Genomic DNA, 17,674 nt, shown 5'->3' with positions numbered 1-17,674 from the left:
CTCAATAAGGGACTGGAGCATGTAATATGTGCTGTTCCAGCGCGTCTGTACGTCCTGCTGCAGTCTCTTTATTGGCTGGTTGAGCTGTCCCTGAATGTCCTCGAGGCGGGAGTAGGCTAAGGCGGAATGTTTAAAATGCCCAACTATTTTCCGTCCCACTGCTATAGCATCAGCTATGCTCGTCTGTGCTAATAAGCGTGGGTAAACTCTTTGTACTCGTTGTTGTGTTGGGATTTTAGGTACTTGATTAAATTGCTTGTGTTAAATACGCTACCTTTAGAGCCTCCTCTGGACAATTTCGCTGAGCACAATTTGCAGTCCGCCTTTGTTTTCGGGTCTTCGTTCACTTTGAAATAGTTCCACACGGCTGATACGTCTCGCCTCGCCTTCTCCCCGCTCTGAGCTGCAGCCGGGGCCTGGGGGCGGGCACTCGGGGCCTGTGATTAACCCCTTACATGCCGCTCAAACATAGACAGGTCTCAGACTGTGGTATCGGTCCTCGGTATCGGGGGACTTTTAACGAGTACGAGTACTTTAGAAAATGTGGTATCGAGGCCGATACCCGATACCCGATACCGGTATCGGTATCGGTGCATCCCTACTTTGGTCACTACATGGCTGCAATCGTCACCCGTGGTCTGTAAGGAAAATGCTGAATAGTCAGCAAACACTAGCAAACTACTTGCCAACCTTTAGTGAAACTGTGAAATGTGCGATGCAAACCAGAAATGGAGACTATTTGCCTTCACAGTGAAACTTGCACCTTGAATATGAACAAAGGTTTAAATTGCACTTTTTCAAGTTTCACTAAAGCTTGCAGTGAAACTACAAGGAGTATACTTGTAATACTAGCAAACTACTTAAGTAAAACTTAATTAGTTTGCTAGTATTTGCAGAGTAGTCGCTATTGTTCATGCAAACCACAGCATTATGCTAATGACCAAAGCAATTGCAAGGAGTTTTTGTGTTTGCTAACTGGTCTCTGAGCCCGTGTATAGTAGTTACGGGTTAGATGTGATACTGTCCTCAGCTGTCAATGTCTTAATTCAAGCAGCCATTGTTTTAAGAGTGACCAAGCTACCATTAGCACTGTAAACCACATACGTGTGGGGTGAAAGCAGAATGCTCATTATTCAGACAACACAAGGCTTAACAAATTGTGAGTCGATGGGAAAAAAAATTAAAGAGCATCCACGTGACTAATATGATGGTTAACGAATTTAGAAGCATTTTAAATACACTGTCATGATTCAGGCTTCTTCCTCTTTCTTTGTTTTTACACTGGATTACATTATTTGCCAAATATCTAAAATAATGATGGGTTGCTCTTCCCTCCTGGCACATAATTAATGCTGATATGTTGTGTCAGAAAAGTAATGAATTCCCTTTCCTCATGGGGTATCTGCCTGTTTCTAATTTAGAAGACAGTTCTGAGAAGAAAACAAAGTAAATCATGAAGGAGCTGTGAGGATAGACGAAAAAAGTTGTGACAGATCACTTTTGTGTGTGTGTATGGGGGGGGGGGGGGGTGTGTGTGTTTATGCATCTTTTTCCTGCCTCTCTCTCTCTCTCTTTTCTCAGCTCTCAAAGGTGTCTGTCGTATCTTTTTTTTGTATGCAGTGAAAGTAATTACAGAAAATGCTGAGAACCTGGTGTGTGCTTAGAAAACTGAGATGAATCCTAAAGAAAAAGGGACATAGCTACTGATGACGCTGTTTTTATGGATGTGTGGGATTGCCTCAAGATGCGTTTCGATAAATTTCAGGCGAAACTGTGTCAGTCAGCCAATCACACAGAAGTCCGAGAAGCGCTCGCTACCCTGTCAGAGCCAATCATACACAAGGGACTGAGCTGGACATCAAAGGCACTTCCTTAAATGTTCCTGTGTTATGAAAGCATGAACACATATACACACATGCCCACACAGTATAATGAAATGTGACAAGCCAAAAGCTGAAACAGCAGGAGATTCTGTGTGTCTTGAAATATCACCAAGACAGTGCTATAAACAGGTTATATATTTGAGAGTGGGTGAGAAATCAACTTTGTGTGTCAGTGGGTTTTTTTTTCTCTCTTTTTTTGGTTTTCGTGTTCCTGTGAGTGGGCAATGGGGAGGCCTGTCAGTATTTTTAATTACATAGTTTGCAAGATCGTTTAATAAATAATCTTTACAACCTCTGTCATGGTACATTATCACCGAGGATGTCATTCAGCAAACACAACCTCTTTAGGCTGTCAGTCATTTTGAACCAGTGTGCAATTACTGCTTACAGACATAAAGTGAAGGAAACCTTCCAAATATTTGAAGTGTTAATGTGATGCAAAGAGCCAGATACACCAAACACATCTAATACTGTCCAGACCTATTTAAAATTGTACAAGTATCAAACATTTGTCTTTAAAATTGGGTTTTGAATCTTGCAGTTTGCAGTTACAGCCAATTAGAACAAGTTGGCTTAAAGGGAGAGGAGCTGAAAACAACTCGATTCAGACAATGAATGAGCTGTGGGAATGCACCGACGCCCATCAGATATAAATAAGGATTATTTGGAACTGTAAATCATGCAACACTACTCTAGAATAAATATATAGATATAATATGTGGACTGAGCCCTCAGAAATGGCTGGTATTTAATGCCATGAAAAAATATTTGCTCTCTTCTAAATTTCTTAGTTTTTTAGATATTTGTCACACTTACCTGTTTCAGATCATCAAAAAAAAAATTAGACAAAGATAACCCGAGTAAATATAAGATGCAGCTGATTATATAATGATTTCAGATATTGGTAAGGGAACAAAGCTATCCACAAGCATTTGAAATAGTTGGCAAGTCTTTCAGATCACTCTTTAATTTAGCCACATTTTTGAGCATGAATGGCCGTCGTTTAGGTCGTGCCAAAGTATCTCAATTGGATTTCAGTCTGGATTTTGACTAGCCCACTCCAAAACCTTCATTTTGTTTGTTCTGAGCCATTCAAAGGTGGACTTGTTGGTGCGTTTTGGATCATTGTCCTGCTGCAAAAATTGGGTGTGCTTGATCTTCAGGGCGTGAACTGATGGTTGGACATTGTCCTTCAGGATTTTCTGGTAGAGAGCAGATTTCATGGTTCCATCAGTAACTCTTTCCAGACTTTATTCTCAGCTGTTTCTTTAGTTTTTGGCATGGTGCATTACACGTTGAGATCTTTTAATCTGCTTCACTTTGTCAGACGCGTTATATTTAAGTGATTTCTTGATTTAAAAAGTCTGGCAGTAATCAGGCCAGGGTATGGTTAGTTAACTTAAACTCAGCTCTCAAAAACAATGGAATTAATTTGTGATTCAGCAGGCAGGGCTATTGCTTACAGGGTCAGGTATATGGAGAGCTTTTTCCCTTCTAATAAATGAAATCGTTATTTAAAAACTTTGTTTTGTATTTACTCAGGTTCTAGTTGTCTGATATTAAAATCTGTAACTGGAAACATAGAAATGTGAAAAATATGCAAAAAACAAAAAATCAGGAAGAGGGTAAATACTTTTGAAGACACTGTGTGTTAAATGCAAAGCCTATTTTATCATGTTTGTCAGCTGGATGAAAAGGAAAAATGTGCTGTATAATGTACCTTGTTAAGCTACCACAAAGTATTTTTCTACCCAGCATGTATAGTTTAAATATAAAAAAATCTTTTGTTTCTGTATGATGCTTAACATTAGCTAACACCATAGTCTCAGTTTTCCGAGAATATCTTGTTAGCTAATGACATTTCTGTTTCATTCGTGTTTTGTTTGTCTTTGCAGTGATGTTAAAGCTACACCTGGTGGACATTTAAGCCACCTGTTTGGTGTACGGCCCATTATGATGATTTATTTCTGAAGTCTCTTCCACTGCAGTTTGAATAATTCTTTTCCAATACACCAATTTTTACACTTCAACACGGAGGCATATTTTTGCAGAATATAAATGTTTTTTGGGTTTTTTTTTACGATGGATGACACACATGGATAAAGCAATAACCTGAAGTAAATGTGTTGTTTTCTTACTTATTCTTACATTATATGCCTTTCCCAGAGAGGCCTTATCTCTTAGCCTGAGGCCTTAGTATTTCAAATATTTCCTTCAACATAATGTCATCCTAATCTTCCACATCTGGAGCGGTTGCAGAAGACTTTCCCTATTCTGGCATGAGTGTAGCAGGGTGTAGAGACAGCGTCTGTAGTTCCAGCTGTTTGTTATGTGCATCTCATACTCTAATGTGTCTCATTCTGAGCCCATCTCATGTTGACGAAGACATCGAGGTATCTCTACCTCTACGCCTGTATGAGTCAGTGGATGACCGACTGCTGATTTGCTTTCCTGTATTAGTTGGCACACATTCATCCCAGTCGTTGCACCAGTTGACAAAATGAGAAGCTGAAGTTTAACAAGACTCTCCAAAGTGACATCTCTAAATGAATAAGACTAGCAAGACACAGTGTCTCCGCTGTAAAAGTAAAGCATCCGTCCCACTTCTTGCAAGATTTTCTCTTCCAAACAAGACAAACAGCCACTGGAAGCCAAATAAAAAAATAGTGCTGCACATGGTCTCTCCACTCTATTCAGCTTGCCATTTATTTTAATAGGTTTTAAATGTGAGACCATGTTGAGCTTCCCAGGCTACGCCTTGTCCCTAAAATAGTTTATATTGTAGTGATGTGCACTTTAGGCACGGATCTATGAAATTCCAGTGATTCAAACTCTCAAATCAGGTGATGAAAAAATGGCATTTGTTTCATTTTCAGTGTCTTTGTTAAATCCTAAACTTCCAGTGGGAGCTGACTGTTAATATTTCAGTGACAGCCGTATGTTATTTTGGCTGACTTCCCCTCCAGTCACAGGACACTTTTTTTTCAGCCAGTGTGGTGTTGCATCTAAAAACATCCACGTGCTGCCAAAGGAGTGTCCGAGGGCTTTAATGTATTCTACTACTTCTGTTGAAATAGTTTCAAAAGGCTGATGTTGTCAGTCTCCCATTTGGGGAGCACAGCTAATGGATGACCGTGCCCTTTTAACACCCCATCAGTGGACAAACTGAAAAGATATGACGAATGGGGTCTGTCACCGCAAGACACCGTCTGTGAGTTTAAATTACTCAGCATGCTTTGGTTCCCATGCAACCTCCCTCTCTCCCCTCAAATACAATTAAAAGCCACACTGCCTCGTTATAAAAGCAAGATGGAGAACAAGTGGCAGAAGGAGGCGTGAGCATAAAAGCTGAACTTTTTAGCGACGTGACAAAATATTTGATTTGTTGAGTCTCTCTTATATAGCCAGCTGGATCGCTCACAATAGCTGGCTGTTGAATACCTCGTAGCAGGTGATAACAAGGAGCTGCCAGGTGTGTACTCAGCCTACAATAGCCCAGATGGAGCGGCCGCTGAGAGGGTATGCTTATAAAGAGGTAGACTTCATAACAGATTTCAAAACTTAACCAGAACTTTTGGAGTTGAGTAGCTCAAAAAAAAAAAAAAAAAAAAAAAAGATAATTTTTTAGTTTAGTATAAACTTTTAGTTTTTTTTACTATTTCTAAATTCAGAGTATCAGTGAGGCATTTTTGCCACCACAGAAACTCCAGCTGTTTGGCATCACTGGAACCCCGTTTATTGAGTTTTTGAGTCATAACTAATAATCTCGATTGTTTTACACTAAGTAATATTCAGTAAGAGTAATATTGTTATGTGCATGCTGTGTGCACGCCGGGGTGGTGACATGAAGGACCCAAAATGCAGACTCAGGAAACCAAAGGTGAACTTAAATACAGCTTTAATGTTAAACTAAAAAAACAACAAAACTGAGTATCCAAAAATAAACTTACACCGGAGGACTGAAAAAACACACAGCTATATAAACGGTAGATCGCGACAATGACAAACTGAAACACAGGGCTTAAATACATAGAGGGAGCAATCAGGGAATGGACAACAGGAGGGAAACACAGCTGGGGCAAATCAGAACTGACGAGACAAGGAAGCGTAAACTGAACACACTGAGATAAGACAGAGACCTTCAAAGTAAAACTGGAAACACATAACACAGACTGAACAAAAGACACAGACTCACATGCAGGCACTACAACAGAGGGAACAGAGATGTGGGACCAGGGCAGACACAGACACCGACTGGACACGGGGATATAGCAGACAGGGGAGACAGCAACCAAGGATTACACAGAAACAAACCATAAGACATGACTCTAACGAAAACCCAAAGACTAGAAATTATAAATAATATAATAAATTCAAAAACCCTGTTCAACGACCCAGGCATCCCAACAAATATTTACCAATCAGAGATAACCAATTGCTGTCGCTGTGTTTGTTCGTGTCCACTCCATTCTAAATCAGGTTTGGGCTTAACCATGACCTTTTCCATTCACATTTTTCAGCTTTTCCCCAGACTCGATGCAGTTTTACCCAGACTACTTTGTAATGCTACCTGGTGATGGGCACCGCTTTGAAGGCTAAAGTCAGAAAACAAAAATCCTTGTGCAGGAAGCACCACAGACTGCATAAAAGACTTTAATGTAATTGACTGCAGCTTTACCCTGCAAGATACGCACTGATACATATCTGTGGTTGTTTTGAAGCAAGTATAAACTAAATCCCCCTGTGCAGAGTGGGGTACATGATGTATTACTGCATACACGCACTACTGCACCTCAGCTGTCATATAGAAAGTGCTGCTTGTTATTGTTAGGAAACAGCAAATGGAAATCCCAGATCAATCCAGGAACTACTGGCCAAAAATATTTTAGTCAGATCAGCTGGGAGTCTTCGAAAATACCCTGCAAACAAGAAAGTCAAGGATTAACAAAAAAACCACCTTTCAACTTTGCTAGCGAGTGTCAGGATGGCACAGTGATTAGGCAGGCCATCCTTCCGGTGGCAGCAGAATCCAGTTGAATCCCTGGTGACAGCAAGCATCTGATCCTTGAACAAATTTAAGCAACAAGATGACATATTGGCAAACAACAGGCAAGTGAAAGTGGAAGAAAGGAAGCAGATGAGATGGAGAGGGGGGAGAAATGAATGAGAAAAGGAAGACATTTAACAGGCAGCAAAGGCAAGTCGAACCGGAGAAGGAAAATCAGAGATCCAGCGTGTCAAAGGCATTGTTCCAGTCAAGGAGAAGAAAATGAGGGAGTGTGAAGAGAAATAAGACGAGTGGAAGACACTTCCAAGTTGTTCTATATTCAGCTCCACAATTGGTTGTGTAGGAAAATCTCACCTTTCTAGTGTATTTCATCAGTGTAGGCGGTACCTAAGGTATATATTTAAACACTAATAAATAATTTCAAACACCAAAAGAGTCATTTCTTCCTCATTAACATCCTAGCCCGGGTGACTCAAACATCATCTATTTTTATTCCTGGCAAAAGATCACAGACAGATCTGTGTAATTGGAGCTGAGGAATTGTTCGGTATCAAACGCGGTCTCCCTTTTTGTCACTCAATTATATAGACCTCCATTACTGAAAATGAGTCGTGTTCATTAAAGATGCCTCAGAATAGTAGCCAAAGATATCTCTGGCAGATTAGTTTTGGAGTGTATATTGTTCTCAAGGTTCAATTGAGCCACTCGATGATCCGGGCCGCCCGTGTCCTTTGATACGGCTGTAAGATTACCGAGATTTAAATTAAAGTTGTGTCAAATGTTAGAAGCACGTCTGATGTGGTCCTTTATTGGAGTAGCATGACATACACTTAAGCACTTGTTACTCAATTTGTTCCTGTATATAGACTGGTGAGAGGATTACGTAGTTTTTTTCCTCTGCCCATTATTTCTATTTCCCTCCCTCGAGGAGAAGCACCATGTTCCTACCATCGAAGATGACAAGCACATTTTGAAGATTACCTCAAAAGAACAAACTGTCACCACAGAGCGACAGGGGCCATGTGGCAGGGAAAGTGGCTGGGCTCATATCAGGCATCTTTCAGTTATGCAGTGACAAGAAAGAAATCTATGATCTACTGGTTGCTTATATTTTCTTTGGATCTGGATGGTGTCAGTACTTGTGTAACTCGAAGTCGGGGAGGGAGGGGAGGTACGGGGGTTAGATCAATGTGACTCTGAAATGAAAGAGCTGAGAAAAGTTTTCGCTTCTCTGCTGGGACATTGTTTCTGCTGCATTTGTGTAAAATGTCATCAGTTTGCAAATGGCAATTTTTTGAAGGGAGCGCTTTATACGAGTTGACGTTTTCTCTTGCAGCATGCAGCCAGCAGCTCAGCCTTGTTCTAATGTTAGCGAGTATCCCTGTTAGAGAACCGAGTGACGTCTGTTTTAACTGATTTCGGGGCTCCCTGAGCACGGTGTCAAAATATTTTCTCCTGGTAAAGTGTAGCTGTTGTTCGTGTCCTTAAAAATAACCTTTGATAAAACTGTTGGTGGAGACTTGGGTTTATTTTTTTACACAGAACAGAAGCTTCACATATGCACTGCAGTGTATTTATTTTACTCTCTTTTGTCCTGAGAAATAACTTTTCCGTTAATATCTGTTTTGAAAATCCACTTTTAAGACATTGCAGAATTGTTGTAAATATGCCGTTTGGATTCTGTAGTTCTAACAACCAACTGACAAAACAATCCACTGCATTCACATTGAAGGACGTCAAAAATCTGCCATTTAGTGAGGAAGCCATCAGCATCACAGTGGTACACACATAATATTTCTTTGGCTTGGTTCTCATTTCAAAAGTTTGACCTATCAAAACACAAAAATTCTGATCCTCAGCAAGTCTTAAAATGAGGTAAATGTGACCTCTGATGAAAAATAAAACATTGCGTGTTACACTGTCTGATTATTTATTTAACAAAAAACAAAAAGCAGAAGCAGCATAAGTACCACTGCTTCCATAGGAATTCAGAGGGCAAATAGCAGCCTGATAATCAAATGCATGTGATTAACTGATCATCAGGGTGTGAGCATCTCTGTAAAAGCAGAGGTTTGTTCAGTTTGCAGGTCTGGGGCATTCGAGTGTGTCAGCAATGATCTTAGAGCGGTAATTGTTGCTGTACATCAATCTGGGAACTGTTAGAAGGCCATTTCCAAACAATTTGAAGTCCATCATTCTACAGTGAGAAACATTATTCACAAGTGGAAAACATTCAATCTTCCCAGTCACCGATTTTGCCAGGAGTGGACGTACCAGCAATTTCACCCCAAGGTCAGACTGTACAATGTTCAGAATTACAAAAAACTCCAGAGCTACACCTCTGCAGTCTGCAGGCCTCAGTTAGCATGTTAAATGTTTAATTGAGTGACTGTAGTAGTAGAAAAAGTGTGAACAAGTACGACTTGTTTAGAAGTGTTGTCATATCTGTGTTGTATTGGAACAAACCAATAGACTTCTTCAACACTGTCATTGAATCATGGGTAGACGACAATGCTTCTGCATTTTGGCTTAGTTTTTGTTAAATAATTGCGCAGTGTGATATGTGTTGTGTTCTTGTTCATCTTTCTTTGTATTTACCATCTTTTAGGACCTGGTAAGACCTAGATAATGTTTTTATTTTGTCCTAATATGAAAAACTCTCTTTTTACAACCACTTTAAATAATAATTTAAGTTTTTTGTACTATAAGAAGGCACTAAGAAACCATAAGACACCACTTAGAAACTGCTAATAAACCTGTTCATGCCACTGCATGAACAGGTTTATTAGTAGCAAGGTCATAGTTAATATCCCTTTTGGGAGCTTGCTGTTTTCCACTTTCACTCACTGCTTGTTTAGGCAGACTGAAAATAACTTAATTAGGTCTGTGGAAAGGATTGTGGTTTTGCTTAGTTTATTCCTCTTTCACACACCTCACTACTCAAGAGTACCCAGTACATTTCAGCGTGATTCTAAGAGGTCCTGACCAACTATCCATGTGTAACAACGAAGGAGCGAGACTCTTCCCACTACTAAAGGTCACTTCTTCACGCTTTGACACAAACCTTTAACCTCACACGATCAGTCATCATATGAGCAGGCTTTCTTCTCAAGGTCTGGGGTTGGTCTGCTGGAAATTACGGGTTACCTAGGAGCTCTATAACAACTGTCTAAACGTCAAAACAATGTTCACCAAAGTGAAGAAGCAAAGCAAAAGGAAATCTCTACTTACTACCTTGTTTTATTGCATTGAACATAAAGAACCCTCACACTCACCTGTAGTCTTTCCATTTCTAAAAACCTTTTCCCTAAAGCTGCGTACACAGTTAAGCAACTTGCTTGCTTTGAAGCTGAAAGCTGGTCGCTTGTAGACATTCCAGGCTCAGGTTGTCCAGGTTATCCTCTAGCATATTTATCACCTGGACAAATGTCAGTCAGTGATATTTTTCACTCCTGTTGATGGTCGCTTCAGTTGCTCAACAGGAAGCCCATTTCACATCAACAGCGGTTATAAAGTTGTCAAATTCACTTTCTATTGTGACCAGCTGACACATCACTGCAAATTGCTTCCAGTGTGTACACAGCTTAAGTATCTTTTGCTAAATATTGAATCAACATCTTGTCCAAAAAAGTTTTTAATCACAGCTAACATTATATTGTGTTTGTGTGTATGTTCTGTTTGGTTTCCCCAGAACAATCAAAGTGGAGGTGTATGACTGGGATAGGGATGGCAGGTGAGTATATTAACCAAGAAATTACATGACTAGTCAGAATCTGAGAAATCTTTAATGTACAGTTACTGTTTAAGACCATATTTAATTATATATAACTCACTCTAACTTGCTCTACAATAATCTCAAAAGGCCAAGAACTCAAGGTTCAAACTTTACTTGAGAATGTTATAATTTCCTGTCACGAAGTTCCAGCTTATCCCAAACCTCTCCCCTGTTATTTGTAATAGAAATGCTTCTAGTTACTGATGCTTCTCCCCCTTTATTTCTTATCCCAGCCACGATTTCATTGGGGATTTTACCACCAGCTACCGAGAGCTAGCTCGAGGGCAGAGCCAGTTCAATGTGTATGAGGTAATTCCAGCATTCTCACCATTCAAGTGCGTGTCTAGAGGCTTCTGAGGTCTAGAAACCCTCTACACTTGGGATCCTGGATCCCATTTTTGACAGGACTGACATTGCTGTCTTTGACATCATTGCATTGTTTTCTATTACATTAAAAAAAAACTCCATTTCATTTGATAGTCTCCACTCCTGCAACACAAAAATCCATAATGAAGACACACTGAAAAAGTTATTCCATACTTTTTTCTTATAAAACAGTATTTGAGCATGTCTGCCCACCTCCTCCTTTCAGTAATACATCAAATTAATGGTTTCTTCTGCTGATGTTCTTTTAAACCCAAGATTTATTTTGCTGCTATAATCACCTGGATGCTGACACACATAAAAATACAGCTATTAGCAGCAGCACGAAACAGGATTAATAGGGGAACAATCCAGGGATTTAGAATGATCTGAGCTATTTCTCAGTGCTTCTCAGGGGACAGCTTACCATGTCTCTTCTCTTAATAGCATACAATTTGGCTCTGTATGCAAATTACAAACACATCTCATTTAAATATCTCATTCTGGGGATCAAGATTGAACTGCTTTTGCCAAAATGACATAGGTGTATCCCATGTTTACATAAAAATCCCACTGAATAGAATGCATTGCATTAATCTAAGAGGCAATGCCTTTATGCTAATATTCATGATTAGAATATAATATTAAATATTTAGGCGACCATCTTTAATTAACCACAACTATATTTTGAGGGAGGGGGCAGTTGAAAGCTAATATCTTTGCAAAGAAGACATGTCAATACCTTTACGCCTCTGTGATTCGGTGGCCTTCAGCAAAGGACGAATACCTGTCTTTTAGATGTCAGCTCCATTATACGCTACTGTTGATTCCTCTCTGCCTCCCGGGGAGACTGAAAGGCCCTTTAGTTTTTGCATCAGCAGATTGTTCAGTGTGTCAGACAAATTGCCATCCCTCCACGTTAAATTAGGGGCTGTCACTTCCATGCCTAGTAGCCATAGAGAATTGAGGTAATGAGCTGAGACGTCTTTGGTCTTCAGATTGACAATTCCGTCTTGTTTTGGAGCCGTTAGAATACCAGTAAAGCAAATGTACACCTCGCACCTTGAGCCCGTCTCACCCCATCGAGTCATTGCAACCCGAGATTCATGTTTGAACTTCCAGTCTCCAGTAATGTCACTGACGTGCATCCATTTCTAGTTTTTCTAATCTTCCCTTGCAGGAGCGGCGCTTTCTTATAATACCCATCTATTATTTCATAAACACGCGCCCTTTCTCACCTCACTTGTTTCCTTGTTGCTCCTCCGTCAGTCATATAGACACACTCACTGTTCCATCCTGCCTCCACGCTGCATACATCTGTGCGATGGCACGCAGTCTCTGTGTGCCACCCACACGCATGCCTTCATTAGATTTGTTGCCTCCAATTAGGGTGGAATTATATCATCAAACCAAAGAGTGTGTATATGTGTAAAAGGAAACGTTGCTTTAGAGTGTGTAAAAATACATGTGGCACAGGGATGTAGTATTTTTTTTGTTGTTTTTTTGGTGAATGTAAAGGTTTGGTATGAAAGAGGCCGCTTTACAGTTTGCATAAAATGCTTGCAGCTAATAAGCACAGCCCAGAATCAGTTCTGGTTTAAAGGCATTTTGTGCTACTGGCTCTGGTAAGCTAGAAGCAGTAATAAATGTATAAATACTTTTCATATAAAGTATTTCTATGCTCAGCATATGATGGACTGGATTTTGGATTTCCTTTTCCTTTCCTTGTTTCTTTGTAGGTGATTAATACCAAAAAGAAAATGAAGAAAAAGAAATATGTCAACTCTGGAACAGTGAGTACAGTTTCAACACTAATCAGGGCTGGCAGACTGCCGCTTTTCTGTTTCACACCTACTTTTCTTCTGTTAATGATTCCCTCTTTAATTTTCATGCAAGTGTTGTGGAAGACTTTGGACGGTGTGCTTTCTATATCTGGACAACAACATGAAGCACTGTACATGTTCTCTTTAATTGTCCACAGACCTGTTAATTAAACATTACACATGATTGAGGCTACGTCTGCACTAATACACCGGATAATTTGAAAACGGCGTTTTTGTCTAAAAACGCTCCGTGTCCGCGCTATTGTTTTCAAGCGTTTCTGACCAGTTGTTCACCCACACTGAAATGATCGAAAACGCTACATTCCTGTATTGCACATGGGTGAAACGTAAGATGATTCGACCTGCCTCATTTCTGTCTGCTGTTTATTTACTTTCCGGCTCTTTGAAACGTCGCGGCAAAATGTCAAGGAAAAGCACCGAGTTTTTTAAATGGACTAACAATGAGGTGGAGTTCTTGCTGCGAGTAACACAAAAGTACAAAGTTGCAAAAGCGATTGAGATTTAAAGAATTTGAAGAAAAGCTATCTGGAGGATGTACAGACTGATATAAATCTTTAATAGGGCTGTCAAAATTGAGAGCAAACAAAGCAACTGCTGTATAATGCCCTCCGTAATCTTAGTTTAATTGGTCACATGACTGCAACACATAACTAAAATACGTCATCGTTTTCAAAAAGGCTCCGGGTTCGCTGTCCACACTGTGACGCGAAAACAGCGTTTTCAAATGTATCCGCTTTGGTTTTCCTTGACCAAAAACCGCGTCTCAGTGTGGACGGGAGGCCAAAACGGAGAGAAAAAGATGCATTTTAAAACAAAAACGTAATAGTGTGGGCATGGCCTGAGTATATGGTACTTTAGGTAATTATGTTAAAAGAGAAATTTTATGAAAGCTGCAAATAAAAATGTATATGAGCGGGACAAAAGAAGGCTGACAGAACCTTAAAGACATGTGTTGAGTAGCCACCACCTGCAGCCATTTGTGACATTTGTGATTTCCACAGAGCTTACCTAGCAGCGTGGCTGTGAACACGTAATGCGTACAAATTTATCTCATCTTCTCTTCAAACGTCTCCTCCGGCAATGCAAATGAGTCTTTCATCAGAAAGCGGCCGGCTCACATCTTTTACCAGAGAGAGCATAAAGTGCTCAACTAAGACATGATGTGGAGTTTATTTTGGATTAAGGGGAAAACATCAATACCTCTGCATTTAATCAAGTGTCTATCCTTGTCTTTAATTTCAGGTGACCCTGCTTTCCTTCTCAGTGGAGTCGGAGTTCACCTTCTTAGATTACATTAAAGGAGGGTGAGTGGGAACGTCCACCTTCAAACTGAAAGAAACCATGAAATTGCCTTTTACTTGTAATGCCTTACTATGACTAAAAGCCTGTCGTAAATAACGCCTCCGTCGAAGCATAAATCAAGGGAGGGAACATTTATAACTAATGCAGAAATACTTGGGTGGTTTCATCTTTGTACTTAATGATGCAGAGTGAGGTCACCGTTAAATATTTGTTGATTTCCCAGAAGTTGAAAGCTCAGCATCATATTTATTAAACCATGCTTGAAACACGAGCCTCTTGGCACATTTGTAGGACACTGAATAATATCAACATTGTGTTCCTTTCTGATATTTGCTTGTCTTCCAGCTCTGATTATTCTCCAAGAGCTCTGTAGAAAAATATCTGGCACTTTAATGTTCAAACAATAATTTGAGCCTTTGTTAACATACCAAAAACCGTCTGTGTGGTCTTCATTAAAAATGTTATTAAAATACTTTCCTATCTTTCATGCAGAGGGATCAAAAGTCCAATGTTCCACTGCAACTTTGTTAAACTGACTAATAAGTTCATAGCTGAAGTTATCTGGGGCATTCAAACTCCAAATGTATATTTAATGAGTTCTAAAAGATAAACGGTACAGTACCAGCCCTCCAATTTCAGTGAAGCTTTAACACCGGAGGCTGACGTGTGAATATCAAGTCTTTCTCAGGTGAAGTGTGTCTTTCAGGCGGATTGGGCTGTGCTTTGATCTCAAATGTCCCACCACAGCAGGGCAGCTGTCAGAGTTTTTATGTGCTGTGGCAGAGCTGACAAGTGTGACACATTTCGCTGACAGTTCCTGGCGTTGGCTGATTTATGATACAATAACCTTAAAGTTTAGTGGCCTCTCTTCAGAAATATCATCCTCATCAGCCTGGCCCCTAACATTACTGTGGTGCTTACTGAAAGACATATCATATGAGAGCTGGTTCTTGCAAATGTGAAGGCTCTTTTGAAAATGGATGTAAGTTTGTGAAAGTGTGCCACTTAAGCTGTCCAAAACAGGAGAAACACTTCCATCACTGCCATCTTTTCTGCTCCAGCTGTTAAAGCACTTTTCTGTAATATTTAGCTTTACAGCTTTCATCAGGATAAAAGTTGAAGTATGCCTGCTTTTACATCTCATTTTAAAGCCACTGTAATCATAAAAGAGCAAGAACAATCTGACTATTCAAACAGCTTTAAAGCTTTCCACGTCAGTGTAGATCTCTTTCAAACTCAGCAGCACAGAGACCATAAAGAGGTTAAAGACTGAGAGGACATATGAGGAAAATCATTCAAACATACCTTTTTACCAATCACAAATTTGAAATAGGATGTGTAACAATTGTGTTGTTGTGAATTAACATAAATGCAACACAAACTGTTCCCAGCGACCTGTAGGGCGAGAACAGAAGAACGTGCATAATCGATGCAGCTTGCAGAAACATACTGTGTATTTTTTGTTCTAAATAATTATCAGTAAGTAGAGGAATATTTTAACTAGCAGCTTGCAAAATGCAGTAGTGTTGTAGTTGTGTTATTAATCGAAACTTCAGACATGCCGTGCGTGACAAATGTATTAGACCACCCCACAATGTAAGATGTAAGCCTGCGGCCCCCGACCCCCTGGCCACGGGCTGGTACTGGTCCGTGAGTTGTTTGGTACCGGGCAGCGAGAGTTGAGGCTCGGATGTGAAATGTATGGTATTCAGGGTTTTTATCAGTTTTTATCACTAACTCGGTTTCCCTGGGTCCATGTAATGAATAAATCTTTTTTTTTTGGTATCGGTACTGGTTTTATTTTGTTGTATTTATCCGCAACACCTTAAATGCCGGTCCATGAATATATTGTCAGACATAAACTGGTCTGTGGAGCAAAAAAGGTTGGGGACCGCTGGTGTAAGCCACACCTGCTTTTTAACAGCACTTAATGATTTATCCATCAGCTATAACGAGCTCTATAATCAAAATGTTTTTAATACTAAAATATAATTATTGTTGTTGTCTGTGAATTTCCTACTGTTTTACTGAAAAGCTGGAAAAAATAGTGAAGCACATTATAATTTCTTGATGAAGATAATTACAGTCATTTACTTGAATTCCTGGACAGATAAAAATGAGTTTTAGTGGGCAGACAAATCCAGTGTGCAAGCTCAAATTTTGGTATAAAAATGTAAATTCGCTTTGTTATTTGCCTAAAAAATAACAAAATAATTTTTTTGTTTTAACCAAAATTTTTGACAGATTAAAAAAATACTTGTGTGTTCTTACTTTCATGAGAGGTGATCAAACAAATTAATGTAAATGAACATAAAAAGTAAATCTCACGCTGAAGAACTCTGACTTTCCTGCTGTAGATGTACAATTTGCAAACCCTCCCGCTCCGCCCTCCGCCCTCCCAGACACTAATTATTTCCAAAATGTCCTAATGAATGAATAAAATGAAGTTTAATTAATGCTAAGGTGAGCAGGGTCAGGCTGTGGCATATTCTGCATCCCTACCTAAAGCTGAAAGGTTAATGTGAATCCTTAAGTCATTCGTTTTTATTATCATTCTTTTGCTGTTCTCTCTGGTGACTTTCATAGATAATGAGAGGCTGTCGTGTGAGCCCCCGAAGGCCTCGTCTCATTGTTGTAAATTAGAAAGAAGAGGGGAGTGCTTCATCAGCAGGGAAAATTGGATTATGATTTACTCTTAAGTGCTCCATCAGTGTAATTGCTTGTTACCATGCTCCATCTCTCAGAAGCTCCTCGGCACCTCCGGCTTTTCTCGTGGAGGTGAAAGTCAGATAAACAAGATAAAAGAGTGTAATCACTTAAATGTTGTTTGACAACTGGCCGTACTTTGTATATTGAAGCAGTTGGTATTGACAGTGAGGCCGATCGATATCGTCATATGAAAAGATCGCCATGCCGTATGTGATCTCCCTCGTGTCTCTTGGGGTCGTGTGTGGTCGTTGGTATGAGCATGGAAATTTAATGAGCTCTGGCATGTTTTTATTGTTGGCTGCTTTCTGTTGTTGATTTTTTTTCCGATGTCCTCCCCTCCTTACCCCTTCTAGGACTCAGATCAATTTCACTGTGGCCATTGATTTCACAGCATCTAACGGTGAGTGATACTAACAGCAAAGTGTGTAGGGAGAAGGGGGGTCGGTGATAAAAATATTTAGCATTGCTCCAAAAGCGTGGCATGTCCAAATTCACAGTGACACAAACCATCACTGCAGGCATGCACGTTGTACACATAGTGTCTCTAACAGCCGATGGCCTGGAAAGTTCTTACTATATGTTTTTTGAGAGCTTAAAGGGTAATTAGAGCAGGCGTTTAAGTTTTAAAAAGCAAATAGCACCACACTTAACTGTCATTACACTACTTATTCCAATAATTGTGACTGAATGCAGTACTGCAAAAGATTTATCTACCTAGTCCTAAGTCCTAAGTCCTAGCTTTCAGCATGAAAGTTGTTAGGGGGGGAATATAAGTTTCCCTTTTTCCTTT

At 39.8% G+C, this 17,674-nt stretch overlaps 1 protein-coding gene across 6 annotated transcripts in view; it reads left to right on the top strand.

The window, feature by feature from the left end:
* cpne5b (copine Vb) overlaps nucleotides 1-17,674 on the top strand; it is a 132,711-nt gene that overhangs the window by 100,293 nt on the left and 14,744 nt on the right. For all 6 annotated transcript variants that reach the window (XM_085158904.1, XM_085158905.1, XM_085158907.1 and 3 more), the window contains 5 exons: nucleotides 10,583-10,624; nucleotides 10,900-10,975; nucleotides 12,769-12,822; nucleotides 14,116-14,177; nucleotides 17,238-17,284. In XM_085158904.1, the coding sequence (XP_085015030.1) occupies nucleotides 10,583-10,624; nucleotides 10,900-10,975; nucleotides 12,769-12,822; nucleotides 14,116-14,177; nucleotides 17,238-17,284 (281 nt within the window). The remainder of the gene's footprint in view (nucleotides 1-10,582; nucleotides 10,625-10,899; nucleotides 10,976-12,768; nucleotides 12,823-14,115; nucleotides 14,178-17,237; nucleotides 17,285-17,674) is intronic.

Source organism: Neolamprologus multifasciatus, chromosome 5 (genome assembly GCF_963576455.1).
Source record: "Neolamprologus multifasciatus chromosome 5, fNeoMul1.2, whole genome shotgun sequence".
NCBI classification, from domain to species: Eukaryota; Metazoa; Chordata; class Actinopteri; order Cichliformes; family Cichlidae; genus Neolamprologus; species Neolamprologus multifasciatus.
Note: the sequence above shows the minus strand (reverse complement) of the source record. Positions and strands in the feature narration are given on the sequence as shown.